This window comes from Phacochoerus africanus, chromosome 13 (assembly GCF_016906955.1).
Source record: "Phacochoerus africanus isolate WHEZ1 chromosome 13, ROS_Pafr_v1, whole genome shotgun sequence".
NCBI classification, from domain to species: domain Eukaryota; kingdom Metazoa; phylum Chordata; class Mammalia; order Artiodactyla; family Suidae; genus Phacochoerus; species Phacochoerus africanus.
This window is the reverse complement of record NC_062556.1, coordinates 3,656,542-3,683,755: the sequence shown is the minus strand read 5'-3', so window position 1 is coordinate 3,683,755 and position 27,214 is coordinate 3,656,542. Positions and strand designations below refer to the sequence as shown.

At 50.9% G+C, this 27,214-nt stretch overlaps 1 protein-coding gene across 1 annotated transcript in view; it reads right to left on the bottom strand.

The window, feature by feature from the left end:
* ATP8A2 (ATPase phospholipid transporting 8A2) overlaps positions 1–27,214 on the bottom strand; it is a 437,578-nt gene that overhangs the window by 118,447 nt on the left and 291,917 nt on the right. Inside the window, exons 30-32 of the mRNA XM_047756120.1 lie at positions 12,483–12,544; positions 11,505–11,561; positions 9,516–9,623 (exon numbers count right to left, since the gene is read on the bottom strand). Of these exons, the coding sequence (XP_047612076.1) occupies positions 9,516–9,623; positions 11,505–11,561; positions 12,483–12,544 (227 nt within the window). The remainder of the gene's footprint in view (positions 1–9,515; positions 9,624–11,504; positions 11,562–12,482; positions 12,545–27,214) is intronic.

Below are 27,214 nucleotides of genomic sequence, written 5' to 3'. Positions count from 1 at the left end.
AATGCCATTTGCAGCAACATGGGTGCAACTAGAGATTATCATACTAAGTGAAGTAAACCAAAGACAAAGACAAAAAGCATATGACATCGTTTATGTAACACTGTGGAATCTAAAAAAATGACACAATGAACCTATTTACAAAATAGAAACAAACTCTCAGACACGGCAAACAAACTTATGGTTACTGGGTGGTGGGGGGATACACTGGGAAAGGCTGCATGACATGTGTATGAGGTTTTGAAAGGCGAGCAGGGCTGGAGACAAGGAACGGCGCGTGCTGGGTGAGAGACCCCCTGTCCTGCACTGACGGTTGGTGTTGACCTTTGTGTACGTGTACGATTTTCCACAAGAAGTCTTAAAACTTTGTTTAAAAGCTGCAATGATGTTCCTAAACACAAACATCTGAGAATGAACGTGCAGTCGAGGTGAAGACAGAGGAGCCCTAGACTTCTCTTTTCCTGCCTTGAGGGAGAGGAAGGACACGCACTGGTGAGAGCTGGCTCGGAAGCCAGACGGGTCCCTTGCAAACAGCTGACTCTGCAGCCCCCGGGGCAGCAGGGAGCGGAAGTGCTCACTTACTTTCACTATTTTGGTCCCCATGGGTGCCGTCAGCAAGAGCTCTGCATCCTCCTCGCTTCCACAAACTAGCAAACAGCGGCACATGCTTGAGAGCGAGCTGTGATTCTATGTTCTCCCTTCCGAGGCGAACCCACCCTGTTATCTTTTCTTGCACGAAGCCTGCATCTGGTGGCCTTTCTCAGGCACCTCCCTATCTCTCTCTCTCTCTCTCTCTCTCTCTCTCTCTCTCTCCCGTCTTTTTTTTAGGGATGTGCCCGCAGCACATGGAGGTTCCCAGGCCAGGGGTGGAATCGGAGCTGCAGATGTGGGCCCTCGCCAGAGCCACAGCAATGACAGAGCCGAGCCGAGTCGGCAGCCCACACCACAGCTCACGGCAACACCGGATCCTTAACCCACTGAGCGAGGCCAGGGATCGAACCTGCGTCCTCATGGATCCTAGTCGGGTTCGTCAACCTCTGAGCCACCACAGGAACTCCCATCTCTTAAACAGAACAAACCTAAAGAACACTGGTGTCTCTTGGGCGGCGGGGGTTGGGGAGGGGGCTGCAGCTGGTCCCCAGACCCAGGCACCTCCCGCTGCAGATGTTGGCGGAAGTCAAGCCCCCACAGGCAATCTCAACGCCAGCGTCCCCCCGTCCCCGCCCCGTGCACACGTCCAGAGGTTTGGAGAAAGGAGAAGTTCAAAACCACATCAAACCTCCCCCAGGACCACGGAGTATAAATATTACAAACAAACAAAATCAGCACGGAGCATGGGCATTAATTCGCTGACAGATATTTAAAAAATTAACATCGGAATGAATGGCAAACGCCAATGCCACAACAAGACCTTTCACCCCAGAGGAAAAAAAAACTCACCATCAAAGCCGCCTTGGCCTCTAATTAGCACACAGCATCCTTGATAAAACAAACTGCCAAAATGGAGCAAACCGGGCAGGCAGGAAGAAAGCGGGGATTTAAAAAAAACAAAAACGCAGGGCTTTTTCCATGTACTTTAAAGAGGCCCTTGTTTGAAACCCACTTCCCTGGGGTTCATGGGCAGAAGACTGCTGCCCACATGCCAAGGACGTGTGGGCATCTAACTGTACATTTATGTCTGAAAAATTCTATTACTTAACTGCAGGGCCAGTTACTTCCGAAAAACTTACTAAAAACAAAACTTTTAAGAACCACTGACTCACGATTCTCTGACCTCTGGTTTGCACCACGCATGCCCCGGCTGTCCTTCATATGGTCAAGGTGTGGGGGTCGTATCCGGAGGTCTTGGGGCCTGGGAAGTCCCAGCCATGCCCAGCCTGCTGACTGAGGTGTGAGATCTTTCTTTCCAAGCCCCCATTTGCTCATATGGTCGTAGAGTCGTTTGTCAGACGAGCTCAGGCTTAACTCCTTACGCAGGCAGCCGCACGGGCAGAGCCTCTTTTTTGTCGGGACACAGTACATTCTCCATAGACACCACGTACTGTGACTCACAGGCCTGCGACCTCCCAAGATAGATGCTACCTGCTTCTTAGACCTCAGGAAACTGAGGCTCAGAAACAACACAGTTATGGGAGTTCCTGCTGTGGCTCGGTAGGCTAAGAAGCCCACCAGTGTCCATGAGGATGCAGGTTTGATCTCTGGCCCCGCTCAGTGGGTTAAGGATCTGGTGTTGCCGTGAGCTGTGGTGTAGGTTGCAGACATGGCTCGGATCCCCCGTTGCTGTGGCTGTGGCATAGGCTGTAGCTCTGATTGGACCCCTAGTCTGGGAACCTCCATATGCCACAGGTGCGGCCCTAAAAAGCAAAAAAAAAAAAAAAAAAAGAGAGAAACACCCAATACCCACAGGAGGCTGGAGGGTGTGTCCCAACACTGCCTGGCCCACGGGCCAGGTGGCGCAGAAGGACACTTCTAGAGCGTCTGCACCGAGGGGCCTCTGGGGCCGGCTGCGTCTGCCGTCTGCACAACCCCGGAGGAGGCTTCTCCTGGGCCTGGCCTTTCTCAGTCCACCTTTCAGTGGTGCTGGCGGCGGTGGCACCCCTCTGGCTGAGCAACTCCAGGCGTTGTGAGGCAGCTGCCGGGTCTTACCACTGCCTGCTCTCAGAAACAGGGCAGCTTTGGCTATTTAAACACCCATCTTCTCCCAGCACCCCCAGCCCTGGCTTCAATGCTGTCACGGAGGAGGATTTCAGGTGAGGGGAGCAGAGGGTCTCCAGCTTTATGTGGAAGAATAGTCTAGAGGTGATGTATCAACATTCAGAGGCTGGGCTCCGTGCTCAGGGATTCTGATGGTGCGTGTGTGTCTGCGTGTGTCTGTCACAAGCACAGATTTTTGGTGGGAAGGACACTGGTGTGTTAATAAGCAGCCTTGGCGACTCGTGCCGGGTGCAGCTTTCCCCACGGTGCCCGAGACAAGGCCACATCTTTGACGGGCTTCTTTCAGGAACAAACACACTTCTTTGCCAGGAACCCCCAACGAACGTTCCCCCCGCCCCCAGCCCCCATCTCCTTCGGGGTTTTGAACCACCTGCTACAGCATGGGGTCAAGCTCCCCACGGAACTCGGGTGGAGAGGACTCATGCCGCGGCCAGGCTGGGGCACAAGGCCTGGACTGGGATACAAACTGGCCCCTGAGCAGAGGAAAGGTGAGGGTTCGGAGGGAGTGTGTGCTGGGGACAACCAACCATGTCCCCAGGCCACAAAAGTGAACCTGAGGACAAGCCCTCTTCTGGCTCTCAGGCTGGTCTCTGGCCAACACAGACATTCTGGAATGTTCTGGAAGTTCTGAGCCTAGAGGGCCTTCATCTCTGCTTTTCGGCTTACGGCCTAGAGCACAGGCAACCTGGAAACAAAACCCCCCTTTTTATATTGAAATGGAAAATACCTGGGCCTGAGAGCTTGCTGGGCTGCAGAGTCCAGGGGACGAATCACGCAGGGAAGATGAATAATTAGGCACTTTGATCCAAGCACCGCACCTCAGCAGCCAGCCCTCCTGCTCAATTTTGGCCCCCTGGGAGCTGCCCTGTGCACACAAACTGTGTACATAAAACTCACAAGTAAATCCATGCCTGGATTTAGGATTTGAACAACAACAACAAAAAAGGCTGTCCGATGCCAGCAGCTGGCTGGAGCCTGGAGCCTGGCACGGCAGACAGAGTTAGCAGTTCGTGGGCTTTGAAGTCAATTTTTTTTTTTTAACCCTCTTTTACTAGCAATGAAAAGAACTTTAAAGGCAAAGGAATGGAGTCTATGAGGAGGGTTTTTCCATGGCGAACGATGTCATGTCTTTGGGTTTAATCCTAGGTTTAGAAAAAGCCGAGACCGTCAAGCCGTCACCCCGGCACCTGCCGGGTCTCACAGCAGCCCTGCTGAAAGAAACAGGGCACTTGTGGATTTTTCAACACCCGTCTTTTCCCAGAACCCCCAGCACTGGCTTAAATGATGTAATGAAGTAATATTTCAGGTGTGGGGAGCAGAGGGTCTCCAACTGTACGTGGAAGAATAGTCCGGAGATGTATCAAAATTCAGAGGCTGGGCTCTGTTCATCACCTGTCTTCTGACGGGGGGGTGTGTGTGTGTGTGTGTGTGTGTGTGTGTGTGTGTGTTGCAAGCACAGATTTTTTTTTTATTTTGGTGGCGAAGGAGGCTGTCATTTTAACAAGCAGCCCTAATGATTCAGACACATCAAGCCTCTGTAACATGTTAAACTTCTTTAGAACTGGGAGTTTGAGTCACGACACTCCTGTGTATAAAGGTTCAAGAGCATAATTTATCCCTCTGAGAAAAAGAGGCGTGGGCAGGCCTTAGGTTTCCCACAGGTAACCCCATCCTATCTGCTCCCCGTCTCTGAGGTCCGCAGGGTGAGTAAGTATGTTCTGACTCCGCCGATCAGGATGGGAATGCAGGCTAAGCCGTGGCCAAAGCTGCCCGAGCTGGTGGGGGCAGGTCTCTGGACTTCTCAACAGAGGTCGAGTGAGAGGCGCCCCCATCCCCAACCCCCAAAGCAGCAAGCCTTGGGAAACACCTGAAGGAAATAAAAGCCCATTTCCTGATCCAGCTTTATTTTACTTTATTTTTATTTATTTATTTATTTATTTATTTATTTATTTATTTATTTATTTATTTATTTTGCTATTTCTTGGGCTGCTCCTGAGGCATATGGAGGTTCCCAGGCTAGGGGTCGAATCAGAGCTGTAGCCACTGGCCTACGCCAGAGCCACAGCAATGCGGGATCCGAGCTGCATCTGCGACCTACACCACAGCTCACGGCAACGCCGGATCGTTAACCCACTGAGCAGGGGCAGGGACCGAACCCGCAACCTCATGGTTCCTAGTCGGATTCGTTAACCACTGCGCCACGACGGGAACTCCTATTTATTTTTTTACTTTCTGGGTCTTTTTAGGGCTGCACCCTCGGCATATGGAGGTTCCCAGGCTAGGGGTCAAATCAGAGCTACAGCTACACCACAGCCACGCCAGATCCGAGCCGCATCTGCGACCTACACCACAGCTCAAAGCAATGCTGGTTCCTGAACCCACTGAGCGAGGCCAGGGATCGAACCCGCCACCTCACAGTTCCTGGTCCGATTCGTCTCCGCTGCGCCACGAGGGCAACTCCTCCTGATCCAGTTTCAGACCAGGTTTCCTCCCCTCTAACTGCAAGCCTGGCTTCAGCAGGCAGCTCGGGGCCAAAGAACATTTACCATTTTCCACCTTCAGGCCTGGGCTCCGAGGCCCCGTCACGGAGACGCTTACGAGCCATGGTTATGCCACCGGCGGAAAGAAAAACACCCTTCTGGAAAAACATCACGCATCTTTCCCAGCTGAGGACTTTGGCGTCATCTGCAGTAGGCGCACCCTGAGTTCCTAATTCGAGTGAGAGGTGAACTCACTTTGGGCCTGAAAACTGGGAAGAGAGGACGCCCCCACGATCGCACAGATGCTAGGTGTCCTCGGGTAGGAAGGATACAGCCGCCTTTGATTTGAGAGGCTGTCTCGGGGACCCCCCGACTCCTGGCTGGCTGTCACGTACCACCTCGCGAGGAGCTTCGGGGAAGAAAAAGGCGCTTTGATGGGGGACCGTTGCCCCCATTCCACAGCCCTCCCTCCCCTCTGCCCTCAAGGGAAAACCTGCCTCTCCCTCGTGAGAAAACCTCCAAACAGCACGGATAAGACAAAGACAGAGTTAATCAGCTGGGATGGGGAAACCCTGGCAGAAACAATGCATCTTTTCAAGACTTGATGATGCGGTGAACAGACAGAAAGTTTTGTGGGCCGGGTCCTGTCTCCGGTTCCTGGGTGAGAAACGCCGTGTGCCCCCAGACACTGGGTTAATTCTCCAGCTCCAGAGAACGTGTGCCTTTGCCAAAAACCGACCGCTTGGGGAACCACAGAGAATGGTCTATAAAAATCACTAGAAACATCTTATAGTAACAGCAATAACAACAGGACTTTTTAAAAGGCAGGCTTTTTGCAGAAGCCTGTCTCTCCTGAGCATCTGCACCTGTCTGAGTCAGCTCGCGCTGCTGTAACAAAAGACCACAGCGGAGGCGGCTGAGCAACAGCCCAGTTATTTCTCCCAGTTCTGGAGGCTGGACGTCTGAGACGGGCAGAGTGCAGACTCCTGCATCTTCACCAGCAGGAAAGGAGTGAGCCGGTCCCCCCTCTTCTCATCAATCACGCCTCCCTCCCCGAGCCCCCCTCCACGCCAGGGGTCAGCGCTTCAACCTGAATTTGCGGGGAGCACAGTCAGTCCACAGCCCCAGCCTGGGACCGAAGGGAAGGGCACGGCTTGGCCACATTTTCAGTTTCTCCCAAGGAGCCACCGCCTGTCACCAGCTGCACCCTTTGCTTTAGGACAACACATCACACTTCAGGAGGCAGCAGAAAGCCTGAGACGACAACCTGGTTTTCGCCACTCTCCACCCCGGTGGTTCTTCCTAAGAGTCTTCTTTTAAAAAAACCAAAATGTCCCTACCCCTTTGCAAAGAATGAATGAACCACCGGCTGGCAGGCCCCAGGGGAGAGAGGGCTCGAGTGGGTCCTGACACTGCTCGCACACCCTGTCCCACTAAGAGCTCCGCCCTGGGGCAAGAAGGAAGAGGCAGGTCTGTAAACACGGGCAGCCCATCACCCAAAGCCTCCCTAAGTAACCTCTCTCTCCAAGTCTCAGGGAACCTTAGTCTTGGCCGGCGACGGCTAAGCTCCTGGTCCGACTGTACAGCACAGGGCACAGCATCCGGTCTCTCGGGACGGAATGGGACAGGGGACGAAAGGAGAAACGGACGCATATGTATGCGCCACTGGTCACTCTGCTGGATACTGTAAATCAACTACACTTTAATTAAGAAAGAAAAACAAGGAGCTCCCATTGTGGCTCAGTGGGTTAAAAACCTGATGAGTATCCGTGAGGATGGGGGTACGATCCCTGGCCTTGCTCGGCGGGTTAAGGATCCGGTGTTGCTGTGAGCTGTGGCGTAGGTCGCAGACGCAGCTCAGATCCAGCGTGGCTGCGGCTGCGGTGGAGGCTGGCAGCGGCAGCTCCAATTCGACCCCTAGCCCGGGGACTTCCATGTGACGGAGGTGCGGCGTAAAAATTAAAAACAAAACCAAAAACCTCATTTGCCTCCTGGATACTGACCATCCAACAAAAAAGCTGAAACAATGTGGTTTACGTGAAAAATAGGTTTTTTAACCAAGTGGCATGAGAGTGAAGGTCCCGGTTTCTTTGCTGCAGTGGGTGTCAGGAGGAGCTCACCGATTCTCTGAAAAGCGGCCAACGACGGACATTTCAGCATTAAGCTGAGCCTTCGAACCCCAAAGACCAGCCTGCGACTCGGACAGTGCAAATGCGACAGGTCAGCGACAGGGGCCAGCACACCCCTCCCCGGCTTGGCAAGTCCCCCTCCAGGTGGGCTGGTGAGCAGTCTAACTCGGGCACGTCTGAACCGCAGTTACTAGTGCTGGGGAACCCAGGGGGGCTCCCAAGCCCTCCGCGGGGGTCCCCGGGGGGCTCTGTCCCCATCGGCTGACTCCATCCTGTCACCCGCCTCTCTCCTCTGATGGAGGAGACCGTCCCCAGCCGCCGGCTGCTGTGCCTTTAATGTTCCTGCGCCGCAAAACACCCAGCGTGACGTCAATCAGGCCACATCCACCCTCGACCAGAACGAGCGCGAACAGGAAACAGATACGAGGCATCAACAGCCATCATGTTGTTGCGGATGCCTGTCTGGCTTTAAAACAGGGCTGACTGCTTTAAGGATATGAAGCATCTTTGCTACACAACAGATCTGGACTCATTCAATGTGCTAGCACTTTCTCTCTGGCTTGGGTTTGGAAAAGAACTGAGAAAGGTGTCGTGTGTTTGTCCTCCTGCCTTACAGGTGACAAAGATTGGTGCAGGAGGCACAAGCCATCCTGTAGGACACGTCCGTGCAACTCAGCGCCCACGCTCAGAGGAGGTCCTGGCACCCTGGGGGCCATCGGCGGATCCACCGAGAAAAAGGCAAGCCATTCACTCCTGGGGAACCTCACGTGAACCAGCTGCTGGACACGGAAACTGGTCTTGGAGAGACGGGGACTTTGGGCTCATTTCTGCAGAGTAAGCAAGGTGAAGGTCATGGGCAGACATGCCAGGCACAGGCCCGCCCCTAAAACATGTCAGCCTGGGGCCGGAAGCTCCTCCTCGACCCACGCTTGGTTCCGACCGGTGCGAGCATCCTTATGCTCACATGCGTGGAGGTCCCGGCGCAAACTCCAGCCACCCCAGTGCCCACCCTCTGCCAAAAGCCACCCCGTGCCCACCCTGTGCCAATAGCTACCCTGGTGCCCATCCCCTGCCAACAGCCATCCCAGAGCCTGAGGTGCACACCTGCCTGAATCCAGGGAGAGAACCAGGCAGGCTGGCAAGAGGGGCTTCCAGCTGTTTGGAAGGGAAGCTCAGGGTCCTGGGAACCCAGGGAACAGACGAGAGGTGGGGAGCTGCCCTGACATCACGACTGATCACTCCACAAGGAGGGACCCGGCCAGCAAGGGACAGCCATCGCGGGGGTCTCCACAGGCCATCAAATGTAAAAAGAGAAATGCCTTCGCAGACATTCGGTGTCTTCTACTGCCCATCACACACTCTTTGGTAAAGTGGGAAAGATTTTCCTGTAGAGAATTTCTATGTATGTTAATAGAATTATATAGAGAGAGTGGATATGGATTTTTATACGCTGTGTATGTGTGAGCGAGAGACAGAGCGAGCGAGGAGTTGGGCAGACCCGGCTGGGGGCTCGGGGCAGTGCTGGCTGAGACCCCAGCACGGGGGCCGTGGGGTGGGCTGCAGGCAGGGCCTGTACAGCTTCCCCTGGAAATTGAGGACATTTGGAAGCCAGGCTTCCAAGTGCCTCCCAGGACCCGACCCCGAGGGCCTCTCAGATCCCGTGCAGCACTGCTCACGGCTCAATCGCAAACACCAAAGACGACATAAGAGCAGAAAAGATGAGAAGAATCCAAAGTCTTCCATCTCAGCCTCTCCAGTTAAGAGACGAATAATGAGATGGTCTGGTTGACAGAGCGGCGACACTGACCTCTCTCGGGGGACAAATCATCATCGACTCAAAGCGTCGTGACGCTCTAGGTCGCAATGACCATCGACGCAATCGTCACTGGCTTGGGAGGCACTCATACCGCCTCCAGGTCTCCAAGGCCACGGGCCCGGCGCAGGAAAGCTCTAATTACCACGGCTGAGTAACGGAAATGTGGGCATTCTGGGCGGCTGGAGGCTTTACGCTGACCAACTCCGTAACGGTTAACACGTCGAGTGCTGATTCTGCGGACTGGACAACCCTTCCTGGAGGCCTCCGCTTGGTCCATCCCCCGCCCCATGCATTTTGACGGAAGCAGGCCACACGGACCTGTCCCAGAGCGCATCCCCATCCCGAGACGCGTGAAGCACCCGCAATCAGAGCACTGACCTGGCCCTTCATGTCTGGAGCAATGGGGACGGTGGGCCAGATGGTCGAGTAGACGCCAAAAAACACCAGCCAGATCAGCACGCTTCCCCAGACGGCCAGGTGACTGAACTGCAGGAATGAGACACACGCTCAGGCAGGACGCTCTGCTGGCCCGGGAGCCACCTCAACGCCACCCACTGCGGGAGCCCCTGGGTCCAGGCCACCTTTCCTCAGGGAAAGACTTCGACGACGACCCTCTGGTCAGTGGAGAGCTTGATTTTCTTCTCTGGAGGGCCTAACGGTGAGTCCATCTAATGAGGGACCCCACACTCCCCTGAAGAGGAAACTGCTTTTTTCCACCACGGTTGCCCTTTGCTCTAGAGTCACCCCAGGGTGCCAGCTCCTCTCCGGCCGGCCCCATTGTCGGCTCCAGCCTGGAGCTGGACAAACAAGGTCTTGGTGATCTAGGGAGAGGGCGCCGGACAGACAAAACCCCCAAGATGGTTTTATTTATCATTTGGAGTCCTCAACTGTTCTTTTCCTTTTCCAAAGAACTCTGCAAAAACCTGGAAAGGATGTTAAATCTTTAGGACAATGCTTTGACTGTCCTCTGAGCTGTGAATTTTTTTCTTTGTCTCTCTTTTTTTTTTTTGTTAAACAGCCCCACCCATGGCATATGGAGGTTCCCAGGCTAGGGGTTGAATCGGAACTGTAGCTGCTGGCCTACACCACAGCCATAGCCACGCCAGATCCGAGCTTTGTCTGTGACCTACAGTGCGGCTTGCGGTAACGCCAGATCCTTAACCTGCTGAGCGAGGCCAGGGATCGAACCCGGATCCTCACAGAGACAATGTCGGGTCCTTAACCTGCTGAGCCACAATGGGAACGCTGCCTTTGTCCTCTTGGTAGGACGCTCTTTGCCTTCCTTTCTGCCACACTCCGAGATCTAATCCATCCTGAAGCTCTGTCAGCTTTTTCAAAAAACACACCAGAATCTGACCTCACCTCACTGCCCAGGCTAAGCACCATCACTGCTCACCTGGATGAACTGCCACTGTCCCTTAACAGCTGCTTCCTCATAACTCGCCCCCCATTTAAGAGGCACAGAATTAAAAACCTATTTAAACACTAGATACAACCATGAACCACTGGCCACAATCTTCAAAAGCTGCAAAGTTCCAAAATGTCCAAAACCAGGGACTGATTAAGTAAGTGGTGGGATACTGATAAAACGCAATACTCTTCAATCACGACTGTGATTTGTAGAAGTGTATTTTAAGGTAGAGGAAAATGTATATTTCGTTTTTAAGTGAAAAAAATCTGCAATACTCCTCGTTCTGTAATGCATTGTCTTATTGAAAATACGGAAAACAAAGTCTGGAAGGTTACACAGGGAGGGTTAACAGAAACTATCTCTTGGGGGTAAAACTATGGAAATTAAAAATTCCCCTTTCTGTCCTTCTGTATTGTCCTTGTGTATTTTTTTTTTTTTTTATACAATGCACATACACATTTGAAATGAGCTGTTAGTAGCTTAGAGCTATATTAAGTGCTCAGCAAATGAATCATTAGGGAACTCTGGATTGCCTACGTGCCCTGATAAAGATCAAACCACAATTTTTACATGCAAAATGCAAAATATAAGAGCTCAACATTCCTTACTGTTTCCTGAGGCTTAAAAAGACACTATGCCAGGAGCTCCCACAGTGGATCAGAGGGTTAAGAGCCTGGTTAATATCCATGAGGATGCGGGTTCAATCCCTGGCCTTGCTCAGTGGGTTAAGGATCCAGCACTGCTGTGAGCTGTGGTGTAGGTCGCAGATGAGGCTCGGATCCCGAGTGGCTGTGGCTCTGGTGTAGGCTGGTGGCTGCAGCTCTGATGTGACCCCTGGTCAGGGAACTTCCACAGGCTGCAGGTGCAGCCCTAAAAAGAAAAGGGAAAAAAAAAATACATAGTATACCATAAAAACATCTAGAGTGGATAGAGAAGTAATTCCGGAGAAAACTTACTTTTGTCCATGCTGTAGTCTCCAAACCGGCTTTCAGACAAACAGTAACAACAACGTACTGCAAAAGACAGAGGAATTTGGAAAATGCATTATCCTCTCTGATTTTCACTTCCCAGCAGAAATCCCAGACCCCTCTGAGGCTGATCCTGCAGGAAGCTGTACTTTGAAGGTGCCATCCTGGTAGTTAATTCTCTAGGGGTCCGTTTTAGGAAACATATGGGTAGGTTTAAGAAAAGCCCTCATGGCTCAGCTGCAATGAGTCTGATTCGTATCTGTGAGGATGCGGGTTCGACCCCTGGCCTCGCTCACTGGGTTAAAGATCTGGCGTTGTCATGAGCTGTGGCGTAAGTCGCAGACTTGGCTCGGATCCCACCCTTCTGTGGCTGTGGCACAGGCTGGCGGCTGCAGCTCCAATTCGACCCTGAATCTGGGAACCTCCAAATGCTGCGGATGTGGCCCTAAAAAAGCAAAAATAAAATAAAATAAAATAAAATAAAATAAATAGGATTGTCTTCTCATAAGTAATTTTATTTTGCTCCTTTCTCAGCTTGAAGATCTGTGAGGAAGCACCTTCCTTTATATTTTTTTTCCATAAGTAGATGCGAAGTGCTCATCTAAAGAATGAGGACATCTGTTGATCATCTGACCAGAAATTTTTTTTTTTTTTGGCCTCACTTGGGCAAGCAGAAATTTCTGGGCCAGGGATCGAACCCCAGCCACAGCAGCAACCGAACCACAGCAGTGACACTGCTGGATCCTTAACGTGCTGAGCCACATGGGAAGTTTCTGTCTGGACATCTTATCTGGGCATAATCTTCACTAAAACAGAAGGTGAGTGTTTCACAACCATTCTGAGCTTTACGGAATCTCCAACGGATAGGAGATGAAATAAGCACTAATGACGAAGGTCTAGTGTAAAGAGAGCGGCAGAACCCACACATGTGCCTTTGGAAGCGATTCAAGAGACAGAAACACTTACCGTGTAAACAATATTTCCAACAAATAGATAGTCTGTGGCGTGACCATTGGCCAACACAGTGTCTGAAAAACAAAGACGTGAGCATTAGCCTCCGGAGCAGAGCACTGCCACTGTTTTTATTCAGGATGTAACAGAAGCTTAGAGACATTTATCTAAACGAAAGTTGTGACCTTTGCATTATCTGCGATTCTAGTACCTTCTCTCTCCAACCGGGAATTTTTCCATCTTATGTTTTCCCCACATGAAGCAAACAAACCAAATCAGGCTTCCAACAAAAGCGACAAACACTTGATCTGTGTTGAGATTTACATTTTCATGAAGATCAAAATCTCCCTTTGTCGGTGAGAAAAAGGAACAGAATAAGGGCATTTCAACCTCCCTCTGTGGGTGCCAGTATGAGACCCTTACTAATCATCTTTAATTTTTTTCTAAGTTGGAATTACAGGCCAACAGCAGAAGATACACGACACACAACGAGGTCATACTTGCAGAACCCAAAGCACTTTTAAAGAAACACTAGATTAGACAGGAGACCACATCTTTGATTCTAACATGGACTACAGCCATGAAAGTGGTAACATTTTTTTATTTACACAACAAATATTTAAAGTCTACTTTATGCCGGGGTCTGTGATGGGAACTGGGCAGACGAGATCCCTGCTTTCACGGAGCTCTCAGGACAGTGAGGGAGATGGGACAAAAATACACAAACAGATACACAATAAAATATCAGGTGTAATGAGCACGACACAGAAGGTAAGGTCATGCAGTGGAGAGTGATGGGGCTGCTGTTTTAGAGAGAGTGTGGGAAAAGTCTTCTTGAGGAGGTAACATCTGTGCAATCTAGAGTTTGAGGGAGTGAGTGTTGAAAGAACATCCGGCGGAGAGCGGTCCAGGCAGAGGAACTGCCGACAGTCTGAACACAGACAGCAGCGATGTGCTCAAACACCACCACGAGGCCAGTCTGGCTGCAGATTCTGGCGGGGGGGGGTGGGGGGGCAGAAGTTCGAGGGGGTAGGTGACTGTAGGTCACCGTGAGGAGTTTGAATTGCTTTGCTAACTATGGTAGGAAACCACTGGAAGGTTCTGAGCAGAGGGTGAAATGCTCTGAGTGATGCTTTTAAGGAATTCTTCACGGGAGAACAGAGCCTGGAGGACCAAGAACAGAATAGTAACAACTGCAATCCCAGTTCAGAAACTATGGCAGCAAACCATCCAGGAGGAGGATACCGGTGGTGTGTGGCCTACAGTAGCCTCTACAGTAGCCTCTCACTGCTGTTGACATTTAGATTACTCCCAACACAACAAAAAATTCAGTTCCTAGGGGTTCCTGCTTTGGTGCGATGGGTTAAGGATCTGGCATCGCCACAACTGCGGCGCAGGTTGCACCTCCAGCTTGCATTTGCTCCCTGGCTCGGGAACTTCCATATGCCACAAATGTGGCCAAAAAAAAAAATTTTTTTTTTCAGTTCCTGCAGAAAGTGAACAGAGTTTCAATTTAGCGTGGGGAAAAAAAATCTGGGAATAGATAACAGTGAAGGCTGCACAACATTCTGAAGGTAATGCCTCTGAATTGCATACATAAAATGGATCATAGAACTAAAACCACAAAACTCTTGGGATAAAACATAGCATTAAATCTTTACAACCGTAGATTTGGCAGTTTCTCAGCTCTGACACCAAAAGCATAGTGACAAAAGCAAAAAATAGATCAATTAGACCTCATCAAAATTAGAAATGTTTGTGCTTCAAAAGACACCATCTCCAAGTGAAAAGACAACCGGCAAAATGGAGAAGATATTTGCCAAGATTTATCCGGTAAGGAACCTGTACCCAGAACGTGTAAAGGACTCTGACAACTCAATGGCAAAAAATAGCTCAAGTTAAAAGTAAGCAAAGGCTCCAAACAGACATTTTTCCAAAGAAGATACACAAATGTCCAGTAAGGGCAGGAAGAGAGGCTCAACCATCATTCGCCATCAAGGAAATGCAAAACCAAGACCACACAAGATACGATTTCATGCCCATGTGGGCAGCTATAACAAAAAAAGTCAGTAATAACCAGAGGTGGCAAGCACATAGTGAATTATAACAATTACGACCCTCATACCCTGCCGGCAGGAAAGTAAAATGGTGCAGCCACTTTGGAAAACCGTCAGGCGGTTTCTCAGCAGGTTATGCCTGCTTATCCCATGACCTGGCAATTCCGCTCCTGGGCACACACCCAAGAGAGATACAAACATACGAATGAAACACGCAAACACTTGACATGAATGTTGAGAGCTGCATGACTCACAGCAGCCAAACGTCCATCCACTGGTGAATGGATACAATGTGGAAGAGCTGTACAAGACAGCATCACTGAGCTCCTAAGAGGAAAGACGTTTCAGTGTTCTGCTATGTGGGGCCACACGGATGAACCGTGGAACTCTCACGCTAAGGGGAAGAAGCCCCATGTTGCATGATTCCATTTGTAGGGAATGTCCAGAACAGGCAAATCCATCGAGACAGAGAGTAGCCAGGAACAGCGGTTGCCAGGAGCCGAGGGAGTTTGGGTGGGAGTGGGAAGTGGCTGCTGATAGGGAAGGTGTTTCTTTGGGGGTGAGGACAATGCTTCATCACTCAGGTGAGAGCTGTACCTCCAGGTGAATCTATGAAAAACCACAGTATTGTATACTTTAATGGGTAAGCGGCATGCTACGTAAGTAATACACCAATGAAGCTGTTATTAAGAAAAATTCAGTTCTTCTGGTGTAATGAGCCACATTGCAAATGCTCAGGAGCCACAGGGCTGGCGGCTGCTACTCTCCAGAGGTCAGATACAGACATCTCCATTGTCACGGAAGTTCCACTGGACACTGCAGGCCAGAGGCAGAAAATAATGACTGCTTTTAGCACAGATTCTAAAGGCAGAGAGGACAGGATTTGGTTTTGATTTGGATGGGGGTGGAGAAAATGGGGAAGCCCAGGAGATGTTGAGGTTCGTGGTCTGAGTGACCAGGTGGGCGGTGGTACCGTTTACTTGGTCACATGAACACAGAGGCACTGGTTCAAAGCGTGGCCCTGAACACCTGCTACTGTGTGATCAGTATCTGAAATTCACAACAGGAGGAAGAGACAGCAGGAAAGTACAATGCTATTAAGAGAAAAAGGATATTTGGGAAAATGAGGCGGGAAGGAGTTGGTTTAGTAGAAGAAATTCCCAGCCATGAGAATGTGGAGACCTCCCTGCCGTTCTGCTGTTTAGCATGTTGCCACTTTAGGTTCTGGCTCTCAGCGTCCACACCCACAAAATGGGGCGGAGGGGGGTTCTATCAGGTACAGACAACGGTGACTGCACTGTCGCTAAGGCTCCTCATGTAGGGAAAATCCTAAGAGTTTAAGGTCCATGTTCTTAACTGCTCACTCAGCCCCAGGTATTCAAAGGTCGAAACTTGAGAATTTCAGAGCTTCCTCCTGTTCAGTTCCATTCGGGATGTGATTCCTGGTCTCACGAATGGAGAAGAAGGTTTTAACTGAGAAGAGCCGTGGACGGAGGGCCCTGGACGTCCACCTGCCTTATGCTCTAATGGGGTCTAGAGAACACACTCAGATGGACCGGTTAGAAGAAGCCGGAGACCAAGCTGACAACCAAGGTTGACGATTATGGTTTGACAACTTTCCAATTTCCTTCGGAGAGTAATGTTGCAAATGCTGGTATGATTGCAGTACTAAAAGAAATGAAATATACAAAGTATTTGTCCAAACTTGGAGAGCTTAGAATGTGTTTCCTATTTTATAGATGTACACATAATAAACAGAAAACTGTCAACAAAACACTGAAATTGATAACATGTTACTATAAGACAGGCCCCCCCCCCCCCCGTTCTAAGCACTTTACACATGTAAGTATACTTCCAACCACTGCATGAAATACTAACGTGATTATTATCGTTACCAATACGAAACATTGTTATATATCATATCCCTTTAATACTCTATGATGATATGAAATGGTACTATCACCTGCCTATCTCAGACTGAGAAAACTGGGCCAGCAAAGAGAAGTGAAATCACATGCAAAAGGTCACACACTTAGTGAGAAACTGTAAATTGTGTACATGATAGGTTTTTAGGGAGTTCCCTGATGACCTAGGGGTTAAGGATCTAGTACTGTCACTGCAACAGTGTGGGTTCGATTCCTGGCCCAGGAACTTCTGCATGCCACTGGTATAGCCCCCCCCCCCCCCAAAAAAAAGACAGAGAGAGAAAGAGGTTCTTGTTAACTGAGTTAGAAAAGTGATCCACAAAGAATAAAAGAGAACAACTTGAAGTGGAAAAATAATGAGATTAAGAAGTACCTTTTGCAAATACCATATGATATCACATATCTGGAATCTAATATACAGCACAAATGAACCTTTCCACAGAAAAGAAATGCATGGACTTGGACAGCGGACTTGTGGTTGCCGAGGGGAAGGGGGAGGAGGAGGGAGGGGGATGGACTAGGAATCTGGGGTTAACATGATGCAAACTATTGCCTTTGCAATGGATAAGCAAAGAGATCCTGCTGTATATCCATGCTCCACTTGTGATGGAGCATGATGGAGGATAATGTGAGAAAAAGAGTGTGTGTGTGTGTCTGGGTCACCATGCTGTACAGGAGAAAACTGACACAACACTATAAACCAACTATCATGGAAAAATAAAAATCACTAAAAAGCAGCAGTCTTTTGGAATACCACCGCCGACCCGGGAGGCACTTTCTAGGACAGAAGTAAGGCGGCCAGATGGTAAGACTCCCAGAGCGGAGGTTCAGTTCCCGAGCAGTCACACGCCTGTGGAACAGCAGCAGCACCTGGATTTTCCGAGGTAGCTGCGGGTGTTTCATCAGCCCAGAGTTGCTCAGTCTCAGCACTGCTGATGCTTCTCTCGGTCATTCTTAGTTGTGGGGACTGTTCTGTGTGCTGTGGGATGTTTGGCAGCAAAGACACCCAAAAATGTCTCCAGACACAGCCAAGATCCCCTGGGGGCAAAACCCCCCGACTGAGAACCCCCGCACTGGAGGAACGAAAGCAGAGGAGCTGGAATAAGTATAGTGAATACAGCCCGCATTACAAAGGGACGAGGAGGAGCAGAGAGTTGGCGGGGGGGGGGGGGGGGGGGGGGGGGGGGGGGGGACCTCGCTGTTGACAGGATCAGCCGAGAAACAGGGTGAGGCCTTGGTAGAAAGGGATGCACATGACACATCCTAGGGGGCTTCTAGCATTTTACCATGCACTGATTTCTAACTCGTCATGGTAATAAAACGCTCCTGGGCGTTACGGGAAGCGGCTGGGCTTGCGGTCATCTGAGTACACGCAAGGAAACCTGGCGCGAAGCCAGGATAACCCGGCTGTCTCGGCTCCTCCTCTGGGAAGGATAATTCAACACGGCATTTTAGTCTTCCGCTTAGGAAAGAGCATCTCCTGCCCCCCGTAAAACTAATACCGTCTGGAAAGAATTTATTCCTTGGAGGAGAAACTCCCAAACTAACTTGAGATTCTGGGACACGAGAAGAGCCTCTGAAGACAGCATCCTGCTAACAAGCCACGAGTTGTCCCTCTGACACCCTCCGGGGGAAATTCCCATGGACTAGACGGTTCTCCTCAAGGTTGCACTTGAGCTGTTTTAGAGGCAAGGGCCTGTGGGCACCATCCCCTGTTAAAAGTGGCCCACCACACCCCCCTGGAGAGAAGCGCATGGGTCCTCAACACTGGCTTGTGGAGAAATGGATGATCAGTCAAGGCTGGAAAAGCCCATTTGGATTGTCTAGTTTCTTCTAGAAGCACCATTTCTCCTTTTCATATTCTGTCTTTGACTTTTTTTTTTTTTTTTTTTTTTTGGCCACATGCATGGCATGGAGAGGTTCCCGGACCAGGGATTGAACCGCCACAGCGGTGACGATGCTGGATCCTTAACCCACTGGAGCCACCAGGGAACTCCTCCAGTGATTTCTTTCTTGATCAGAAAAAAGTAACCCCCACACCAAGGTGAGTAGTTGGGTTCTCCAAGCCAGCCTCTGACATTATTTAACCACCATCTCCAGAAAAAACAGTAAGGAGGTTACTGCAGAAGAGGCAGATGGGGTGGTAAGATGGATAATTGGGAGGAAGGGGGCTAGAAAGAGAAGAAAGCCAGTTCAGGCAAGAAGGGAAGTCATCTCTGGAAAGGCCTGCAGGTGGACCTCTGCCCGGCTGGAGTGGAACCAGAAGCTGCGTGGTGCGGGGCCGGGGCTGGGGGGGTGGGCATGACGGTGGCCTGTTCTAGAACAGTGAGGTCAGCAGGGGCCAAACTGTGCAAGGTCCCAGAGGGGTGCCTGTAAAAGAGACCCATGCCATGAGCATGTGGGGGAGGGCTCTCACCAGACCTCTGTGAATCGGCAGGATGCTGGGCACTCGAGGGCTCCCAGAGCCAGGGAGGAGGGTCAGGCTGCCCACTGCGTCACAACAGCCGGCATTTCACTGCATGATGGAGATCGGCAAGCCTTTTGCAGACTGAGGACCAGATCCACCCAGGGGAGAGGTGGATTGAGAGAGGAGGGGGTCACTGCCCCACCCTGAGGCCCAGGGAGGTCCAGGAGGGGGTCTGGAGTAGAGGACCCCAACAAGGCGGGAAGAATCCCATCTGCTCTGTGGGCTAAAACACCAAGTCACGTCTCAGAGGCTCTGCTGTGGCCACACGTGCTATCAACCCCAATGGAATAATGGTGCCCATGACAGACGGCGGAAGAGTTATTACAGGAGCTGGAAGCCCTGTCCTGAGAGCCAGCCACCTACTGGAGGCCAGAATAACGCCTTGGTGCCAGGACCCTCTGACCCACAGCAGCCACTGGGCCTGGGTGTCGAGACTGGCATTATTTGCAAAATCTGGTTGGATCCAGGGACTGAGGTAACGTAGCCTTAGCCAAGTGAGGTTTAGAAATGCAGCCACTAAAACAGACTGTTGTGAACAGTGGGAGAAGAAACCACAGGTGCCTAGCACGGGACTAGTGACAGCCCCCAGGGCCGCGTGCAAAAAGTGCTTTGAAAACATCTGCGGGAAAGCCCACAACGTGTACGAAAATCACGTCTCATCTTCTAAACAGACACAGCGATCGAGGAACTCACCTCAGACCCTTCCAAAGGCGAGGCTGATGACATCTTATAAAGATGCCATTTCAACGAAACGCTCATTAAAAGCATGACATCATGGCCCAGCGAAACCACAACATCGTATTCAGAAAGGGCCCTGACAAAAAGCAGAATTTGAAGACAAAGTCATGGTGTCTGCAGCCAGAGGAGACAGGGTTTAGCAATCAAGAAAACAGATGGCGTGAGTGCATGCGCGTATTTTTAGTGCCGAGGGTCCGTGGAGCACCTGAATTCTGCACCACAGGCCTCTCGCTCACACACGACTCCATTGGGAGAATCAGGGGAGGCAGAACCATCCCCCGACAGCAGGGCACCTGCCGAGAACTCTGGCTGGAGAGCAGATGCCAAGCTCCTCTCGCTTTCTTGCGCCCAGGCTTTTTGCTTCTAGAAACTTCCGCAGGCATAGTTCGAGCACCCTGATCCCCCACCCTTTAACAGGCTCTCCTTTCCCCATCTCACGCTTTGGGCCCCTTAAAGACTCCAGAGGCTCAGAGGAGAAACTATGCCAACCAGCTATGATGAGACCGACATCGAGTTTCAAATAACTAATTTACAAATCAACGAAGACCGCCTTCTGCCCAAATGCCGGAACGGTCTATATTACAAACAAAATGATGCTTTCTCCTTCCAACAGTGTGTATCCATGAGGAGAAAATTTATTTGCTCCTTCGTCTGCAGAGAGTGGGATGAACCCTTGGAAAGGCTGCCAAAGGTAGAGTGTACACAAGTGTTAGTGATGTGACAATCACAGGCTCCCCCAGCGCTGGGTGAAGTTCTGGTTACATGAGCCTTTTGCTGGGTTTTCTCCTGCTGGTGTTTCTGATGGATAAAGTTCAGGATATGAAACTCGGATTTCAACCTTTCTCTTTCTTCCCTTTTGTTTGCTAAAAATAGATTGAAGAGGACGTAAACACGATGGCAAGTAAACTCGATGGCCCAGGTCAAGCAGCCACCCCAGAGGGCACAGACTTGGTTTGTTCCCAAGGTGTAGCTGAACTCCACGGCCCTCCGTGCCTGGGAGGGGGGCGGGACTAGCTGTTGCCTATCAGATGTGGGCAGACGTGATGAATCGCTTCCTGCCTGAGGTTAAGAGCCCATGGTCCCTCTCCCGCACTCTCCCCCGACCCGGCTCCTGGTGGGGAGGCTGCGCGAGAACGTGGGGTCCATGCACCCGATGGAGCCCTGCTGCACTGAGATGAACCCCGGGCTCATTTTAATCCAGGGCTGGAAGACACACTGACATGGACGTGATGGTTGTGAAGGAAGACGCTGCTGCTCACGGATCCCGGAAGCAGAACGCAGGGATGTCAGGCAGGGCCATGGGGGAGGCACCGGGGTGCACTAGGAGGCAGCAGGGAGAGCATGGCCCAGAGCCTTCAGTGGAGTTTTCATGGGACGACAGCAACATGTGCGAGCTTGGGGCTGGAGGGCGTGACTAATTTCAACAGCTTCTGGGTTACAGGGCCATCCCTAGTTGTGTGAGAACGGCCCTGGGGTGATTTAGGGCAGGGGATGTTGGTCTGGTGCCAGAGAGTCAGACAGAGGTGGCTGCGGCTGTAGCTGCTAGACTGGTAAGCTGTGGATCAAAGTCACGCTGGTGGGGCTCCAGAAATTAGCTAACCTTAGAAGGTGCAGTCTCTCCAGGATGGAGGATCAAACAGCAGCGCATCACAAATGCAGAAAATAAGAACATACAGCCAACACCCCAAGAACGAATGCGCTTCTCCATGTGCTGGTGAGATAAGGAAGAAACAAGCCTTCACTGGGCTAAACCCCTGATATGTGGGGGCTGTTTGTTGTAGCTGCGGCTCCCACCCTAACACCCCTAAATCCAACTTCCCTATAGAGTTATAAGGGTGAAATCCTGGCTCACGCTTCCTACCACTGTACACCAGACCCAACTGTTTCGAACCCACCAAAGACAGGGTTTACTACGGGAGACCTTCAAACCCTAGACTCATTCCACCAAATGAAACCGAGGGCCTTTCTGCCCCATTCTGTGCTCCCAAGAACAGAGCTGCCAGCACAGGAGGCAGACTCGGCCAGACCTGGTCATGATGCTGAAGACAAATCAGAGCAGGAAAAAACAATTTCTGGATTAGAAAACCTGGTTTTCAGGGTACAACAACGACTGGGTTATGAGTAAGTGGTGATTTAGATCTACCTGCTAGCTACAGTTTTGTTTTCACACATCTAAGGAGCGTCCATAGGGAAGTGCCTTTCTGGTTTTCAGGGAGCCAGTTCCACGCGCTTCCTTCGTGTGCGTCAGGATTTTAGGAACGTCCACACTGCCCTGTCCTCTCAGCGGGTTCCTCGGTGGCAGAGGCCACATGGAATTGCTACCCCCCTCGTCTGTGCCATGTTGCATTACAGTGTTCATCTCTGGATCTTTTTCAGTCTTTTTCACTTACTGTAATTCTTTTAATTGTTTATGGTTATTTTTATTATAGTGGATTTTCAGTGTTGAGCCAATTTCTGCTCTACAGCAGCGTGACCCAGCTATGTACAGGCGCCCATTCCCATTCTCATATTATGTCCCTCACGCTCTCTCCCACAAGGCTGGATACAGTTCCCTGTGCTGCACGGCAGGACCTCACTGCTTGTCCATTCTAAATGGACTAGTCTGCATCTACTAACCCCAAACTCCCAGTCCCTCCCAGCCCCTCGCTCCTCCCCCCTGGGCAACAGCAAGTCTGTTCTCTACGTGTGTGAGTCTGTTTCTGTTCTGTAGACAGGTTCATTTGCGCCATATTTTAGATTCCACATATAAGTGATAGCATCTGGTATCTGCCTTTCCCTTTCTGACTTATTTCACTTAGCACAAGAAGCTCTAGTTGCATCCTTTTCTTTTATTATTAATTTTTTTGGTTGTGCCTGCAGCATGCAGAAGTTCCCAGGCCAGGGAATCGAACCCGTACCACAGCAGTGACAACACAGGATCCTTAACTGCTGGGCCACCGGGGAATTCCTGTTTTTCCTTTATTTTAAATCTTTAAAAATCTGTACACAGTATGGTCAATGACTTTTAAAGGGGAACACAATGTTGGCTTATGGTTTCTGCACCTTACTTTTATTTTAAAAAATTTTTTTAGGGCCACACCCACAGCATATGGAGGTTCCCAGGTTAGGGGTCGAATCGGAGCTACAGCTGCCGGCCTGCACCGCAGCCACAGCAGCTCAGGATCCGAGCTGCGTCTGCGACCTACACCACAGCTCAGGGCAACGTCAGATCCTTAACCCACTGAGCGAGGCCAGGGATCAAACCCGCAACCTCGTGGTTCCCAGTCGGATTCATTTCTGCTGCGCCACAACGGGACTCCCTCACTTTAAAACATAGTGCTTTGCTGGTAAACTCTGCGACGGAAACAGGACATTGTCCTGACAGGTTCAGGAACAGTACGAACAGGCAGACGAGGGAAGTGTTCACTAATGTGATCTTGGGTCCTTCAGTCCTACCCCCGAAACAGCCCTCTAGCCCATCCCCTTCGTCCCCTGCCATTGTCACCACACGAGACCACGGCAACAGTCAACCAACCAGACCCGAACAATCATGCTGGCCAGAGCGGTCACATTAAAATTCATCAGATCTGTGGCTCTCTGCTTACAACCCATGGATGGCTCCCACTCAACTTATATCATTGAGTTCCCTGGTGGCCTAGCAGTTAAGGACTCAGCAGTGCCACTGCCGTGGCTCAGGTTACTGCTATGGTGTGGGTTGGATCCCCGGCCTGAGAACTCCCGCATATCCTGGGTGCGGCCAAAAGAAAAAAAATGAATTAAAAAAACCCCTTATACACAAGAGGCTCATCAGTCCCAAAAGGCTACGGACGGTCTGATGCCTTCACATCCACACTTCAGCACCCACGGGAATCAGTCTCACAAGCCTGGCCCTCGGCCTTCCACCCACAGGTGCCTCCTGTGTGAGTCACCCCTCATCCCAGGCTCTTCCATACCTGACGTCCTTTCCTGGCTCCTCCTTTCCAAACATTGCCCATGCAGTCACACCCTCTGGCAGGCAACGCTTAAGGCTGGGACCTGGGAGCCACTGTCTTTCACCCTGTTCTTATCACACTGCTTGTTCACTCCGGCTTCCTCCAGCGCAAGCTCTCTGGGGGCAGGGAATTTGCCTGTTACATGCACTCCTGTCTGCCCAGAAACCAGGATGGGCCTGGCACTCATCTCTTTTTAAAAATTTTAGGAGTTCCCATCGTGGCAGAGCAGAAATGAATTCAACAAGGAATCATGAGGTTGAGGGTTCAATCCCTGGCCTCGCTCAGTGGGTTAAGGATCTGGCATTGCTGTGAGCTGTGGTGTAGGTCGCAGACGCGGCTCGGATCTGGTGTTGCTGTGGCTGTGGTGTAGGCTGGTGGCTATAGCTTCAATTGGACTCCTAGCCTTGGAACCTGCACATTCTGGGGATGTGGCCCTAAAAAAATTTTTTTCAATGAATGAGTAATTGATTTTAAGAAGGTGCAATCTCAGAGAACAAAGGCAGTCATGCCCCAATTTAGCTTAATGTGGAACAGTGCAAGTCCGCAGAACTTAACACGATACAAAATGACCAAATTTACAGAAACAGGTACAGGTCATAAATAGTTCAAGCCGAAATGACCCAGTAATGCTTCAGGCAGAATGGATGTGTTTCTTTTTATACATTATTATAAATGCGCACTATTATTTCAGCGTATGAAACAGCCCTCTTCTGATAGGGGCACATTTATCAAAAAGTATAAAATAGCCTTCTCCAAAAATGTTCAGAGACCCCACTGTTTAATTAGTGCCAACACAGTAACTATCCACAAGCCATTTCTTCTGGAAAGAGACGGGAATGTTTTCAGAGTATGGACCATGATAAATCAAGAATAAATTTTTTTTCAGGCATTTTTCTCTGTGGGCAAGTTTAATCTTTTCCCCATCACCTCTTTCTTAAATTTCATCAAAATCTGAGTATTTCCTTTATTTATGTATTTTTTTCTTTTTGGCTGCACCTGTGGCATGTGGAAATTCCTGGGCCAGGTCCTGAACCCGAGCCACAACAGGGACAACACCGGATCCTTAATCTGCTGAGCCACAAGGCAACTCCCAAATTTCCTTTTTCAAAAAATCAAACCTGATTTTATGTCCCTTTTGCCAATCATCACATTCCATTTCAAGGAAGGCTGCTCAAATACACATATTTTCACCGAGTGCAGCCTGACCCCAAGTTCTTGATAAGTCTCGGTCCCGGCAAAGGTGAAACCTCTGGTTTTAGCTTGGAATCACATGTCAGATGAACAGGGGTTGGCGGGGAGCTGCAGGCAGGCCGTGGCAGCAAGGGGAAGGGTGCGATGGTTGGGAGAGATGTGATTTAAGGAACTGCTGGGGTGGGAAAATGCATTCTGCAACTTGAAATGAATCATCACAAGCCTCGCTGGCAGAGGAGTGCCGTGAAAACTTCATCCAGAGCGTGCAAATTTAGCCACGCAGAATTCTTGGGAGCTTCCTACGGAATGAACCACAGACCCGCACGTTCTCAAAAACGCTTCTTCCCAACAATGACGGTGGAGAAGGACCAGCCCTGTATGGATGGAGGCCTCCCTCAAGGAAGGTGGAGAGAATTTCCGGGAAAAATCCATCCCCTTTGCGACCCCGTCCACAGAGCACGAAAACACAACACGGCTCTTGCATCTCAGCCCCTGGTCCAGCGAATCACTCGGGCACGGAGCATGGCAGAGGTCAGCCGCCAGCAGGACCTGGGGCTGGAGGGGGCTCTGGGAGATTGGGGTCCCTCTGCTTTGAGGGTGCCCCAGGGTGTCTCAAATTAGCGCCACATTCTTACACGTCTCTGGGAGTGGTGCAAATGCCCCTTCTAAGGGGCGATTCAACATGTAACAGGAGCTCACTTCTTAGGACCATCGGCACATAAACAGGTAATCTGAGCAGCTGCCACATCCTGCTCTTCTCAAACTTGCAAGCTCTCTTGATTTTCACCTCAGACGTCCCTCTCCACTCCTCCACTGAAAAAAAAACAAAACCCACCATGCTCTTGTCGGACCTTGTGCGTTTCTCTCCACGATGGTCTTATCGTCCTTCAAGGCAAAGGCGACTCTTCTATTTCCAACCCTTCAGCAAACAAAGTCCCCACCTGGGGTTTAGGGACCTGACTCTGACCTAAGCACCCCCCTGCCACCACATGGTTCCCTTGGTACAGCTCTCCCCACTAGGGATGTCTCACAGAGCCAGAGAGGATGCAGGAGCTGTATGAGGCATGTTCTGATGCATAACTGCACGAGCATACAGGAAAAGGGAGCAGAGGTTCCCTGTCCAGGGCCAGGGAGGCTCAGTGTCTGCAAATGCTCAGCAGAGGCTGAACAGAGTCCAGAGTCCAGCTCCGCCCCTTGGGAGCCACAGCCCACAGGCCTTCCAGGCTCCCTGGCAGCACCAGCCCAGTGGGCTTGCTTGGTTCCAGCCAGGAACGCTCCTTCTCCCCGCCTTGCCCCCCATCTCCCCTGTCCCATCTGATCCCCCCTACTCATCTTTTTTTGCCATGTCCATGGAACGCAGAAGCCCCTGGGTGAGGGATCAAACCCACATTATAGCAGTGACGACGCTGGGTCCTTAACCTACTGCATCACCAGGAAACTCCCCTACTCATCATTCAAAAACTTGAGTATGGCTTCCTTGGACAAGACGCTGCCTTGACCCACGAGCCTGGGTGTGTCCCAGGACTGCAGCCTGTAGGACAGAGCACGTTGGCCACCAAGCAATTACTTATGTAATCCCTGATGGTCAGCTCTGACCTGGCACGAGTCCCCAGAGAGCAAGATGGGTGGCGCTGTGCCCACCACACCCCCAGGGCCTGGCACCTCCCAGGTTTGCTGTGATTCTGCTGAATGAATAAGTCCTCAAAACATGTTCCCTCCTCCCTGAACAAGGCCCCAGCCCCTGGGGTAACCTCTCCCCTTCAGCTCTCCTGGAACATCCGGGACCTAACCAGGACTCCATTCACCTGACGAGAGATGATGGATTCATTTCCCCCCGACTGCACACAGTACTCTCCTCCATCTAGATGCTCTTGATTATTTAACGCCTCCAAATAAAGTCCCGATTCCTCAGCATCACCTGCAAAGCCCTCTGCGATCCAGCCCTCACCTGCCTTCTCAAACTTCTCCCTGCCTTCCACCCTGTAAGGGGTGAACTTCCCTAACTCTCCACACCTGCCCTGAAACACACACCACCTCGGATGGCTCTGCCCTCCAACCCTCCAGCCCCCGACATCTCCACCTGCCTGGACTTCGGGGCTAAGCGTAGGCATTATCTCATCAGCCATTAATGATCTCACATGCAAAGTCTCTTATCTCTCTCTCTGCCCACTGCAATCCGAGAGCACTTTACCTATATTTTACCTGAATGATTTCCACCTTGTTCTAGAATTATCCACGTCCCCTACCAGACTGCAAGCTCTTTGAAGGTGAGACCCACACTGATTCATTTACCCATCGTCTCACCGAGCAGGACCCCGGGAGGCCCTCCCAGGGTGGACCCCCCACTCACGTTCTCCACCTGCCTTTTTATCTAGAGAAAAACTTGAGTCAAAGAATC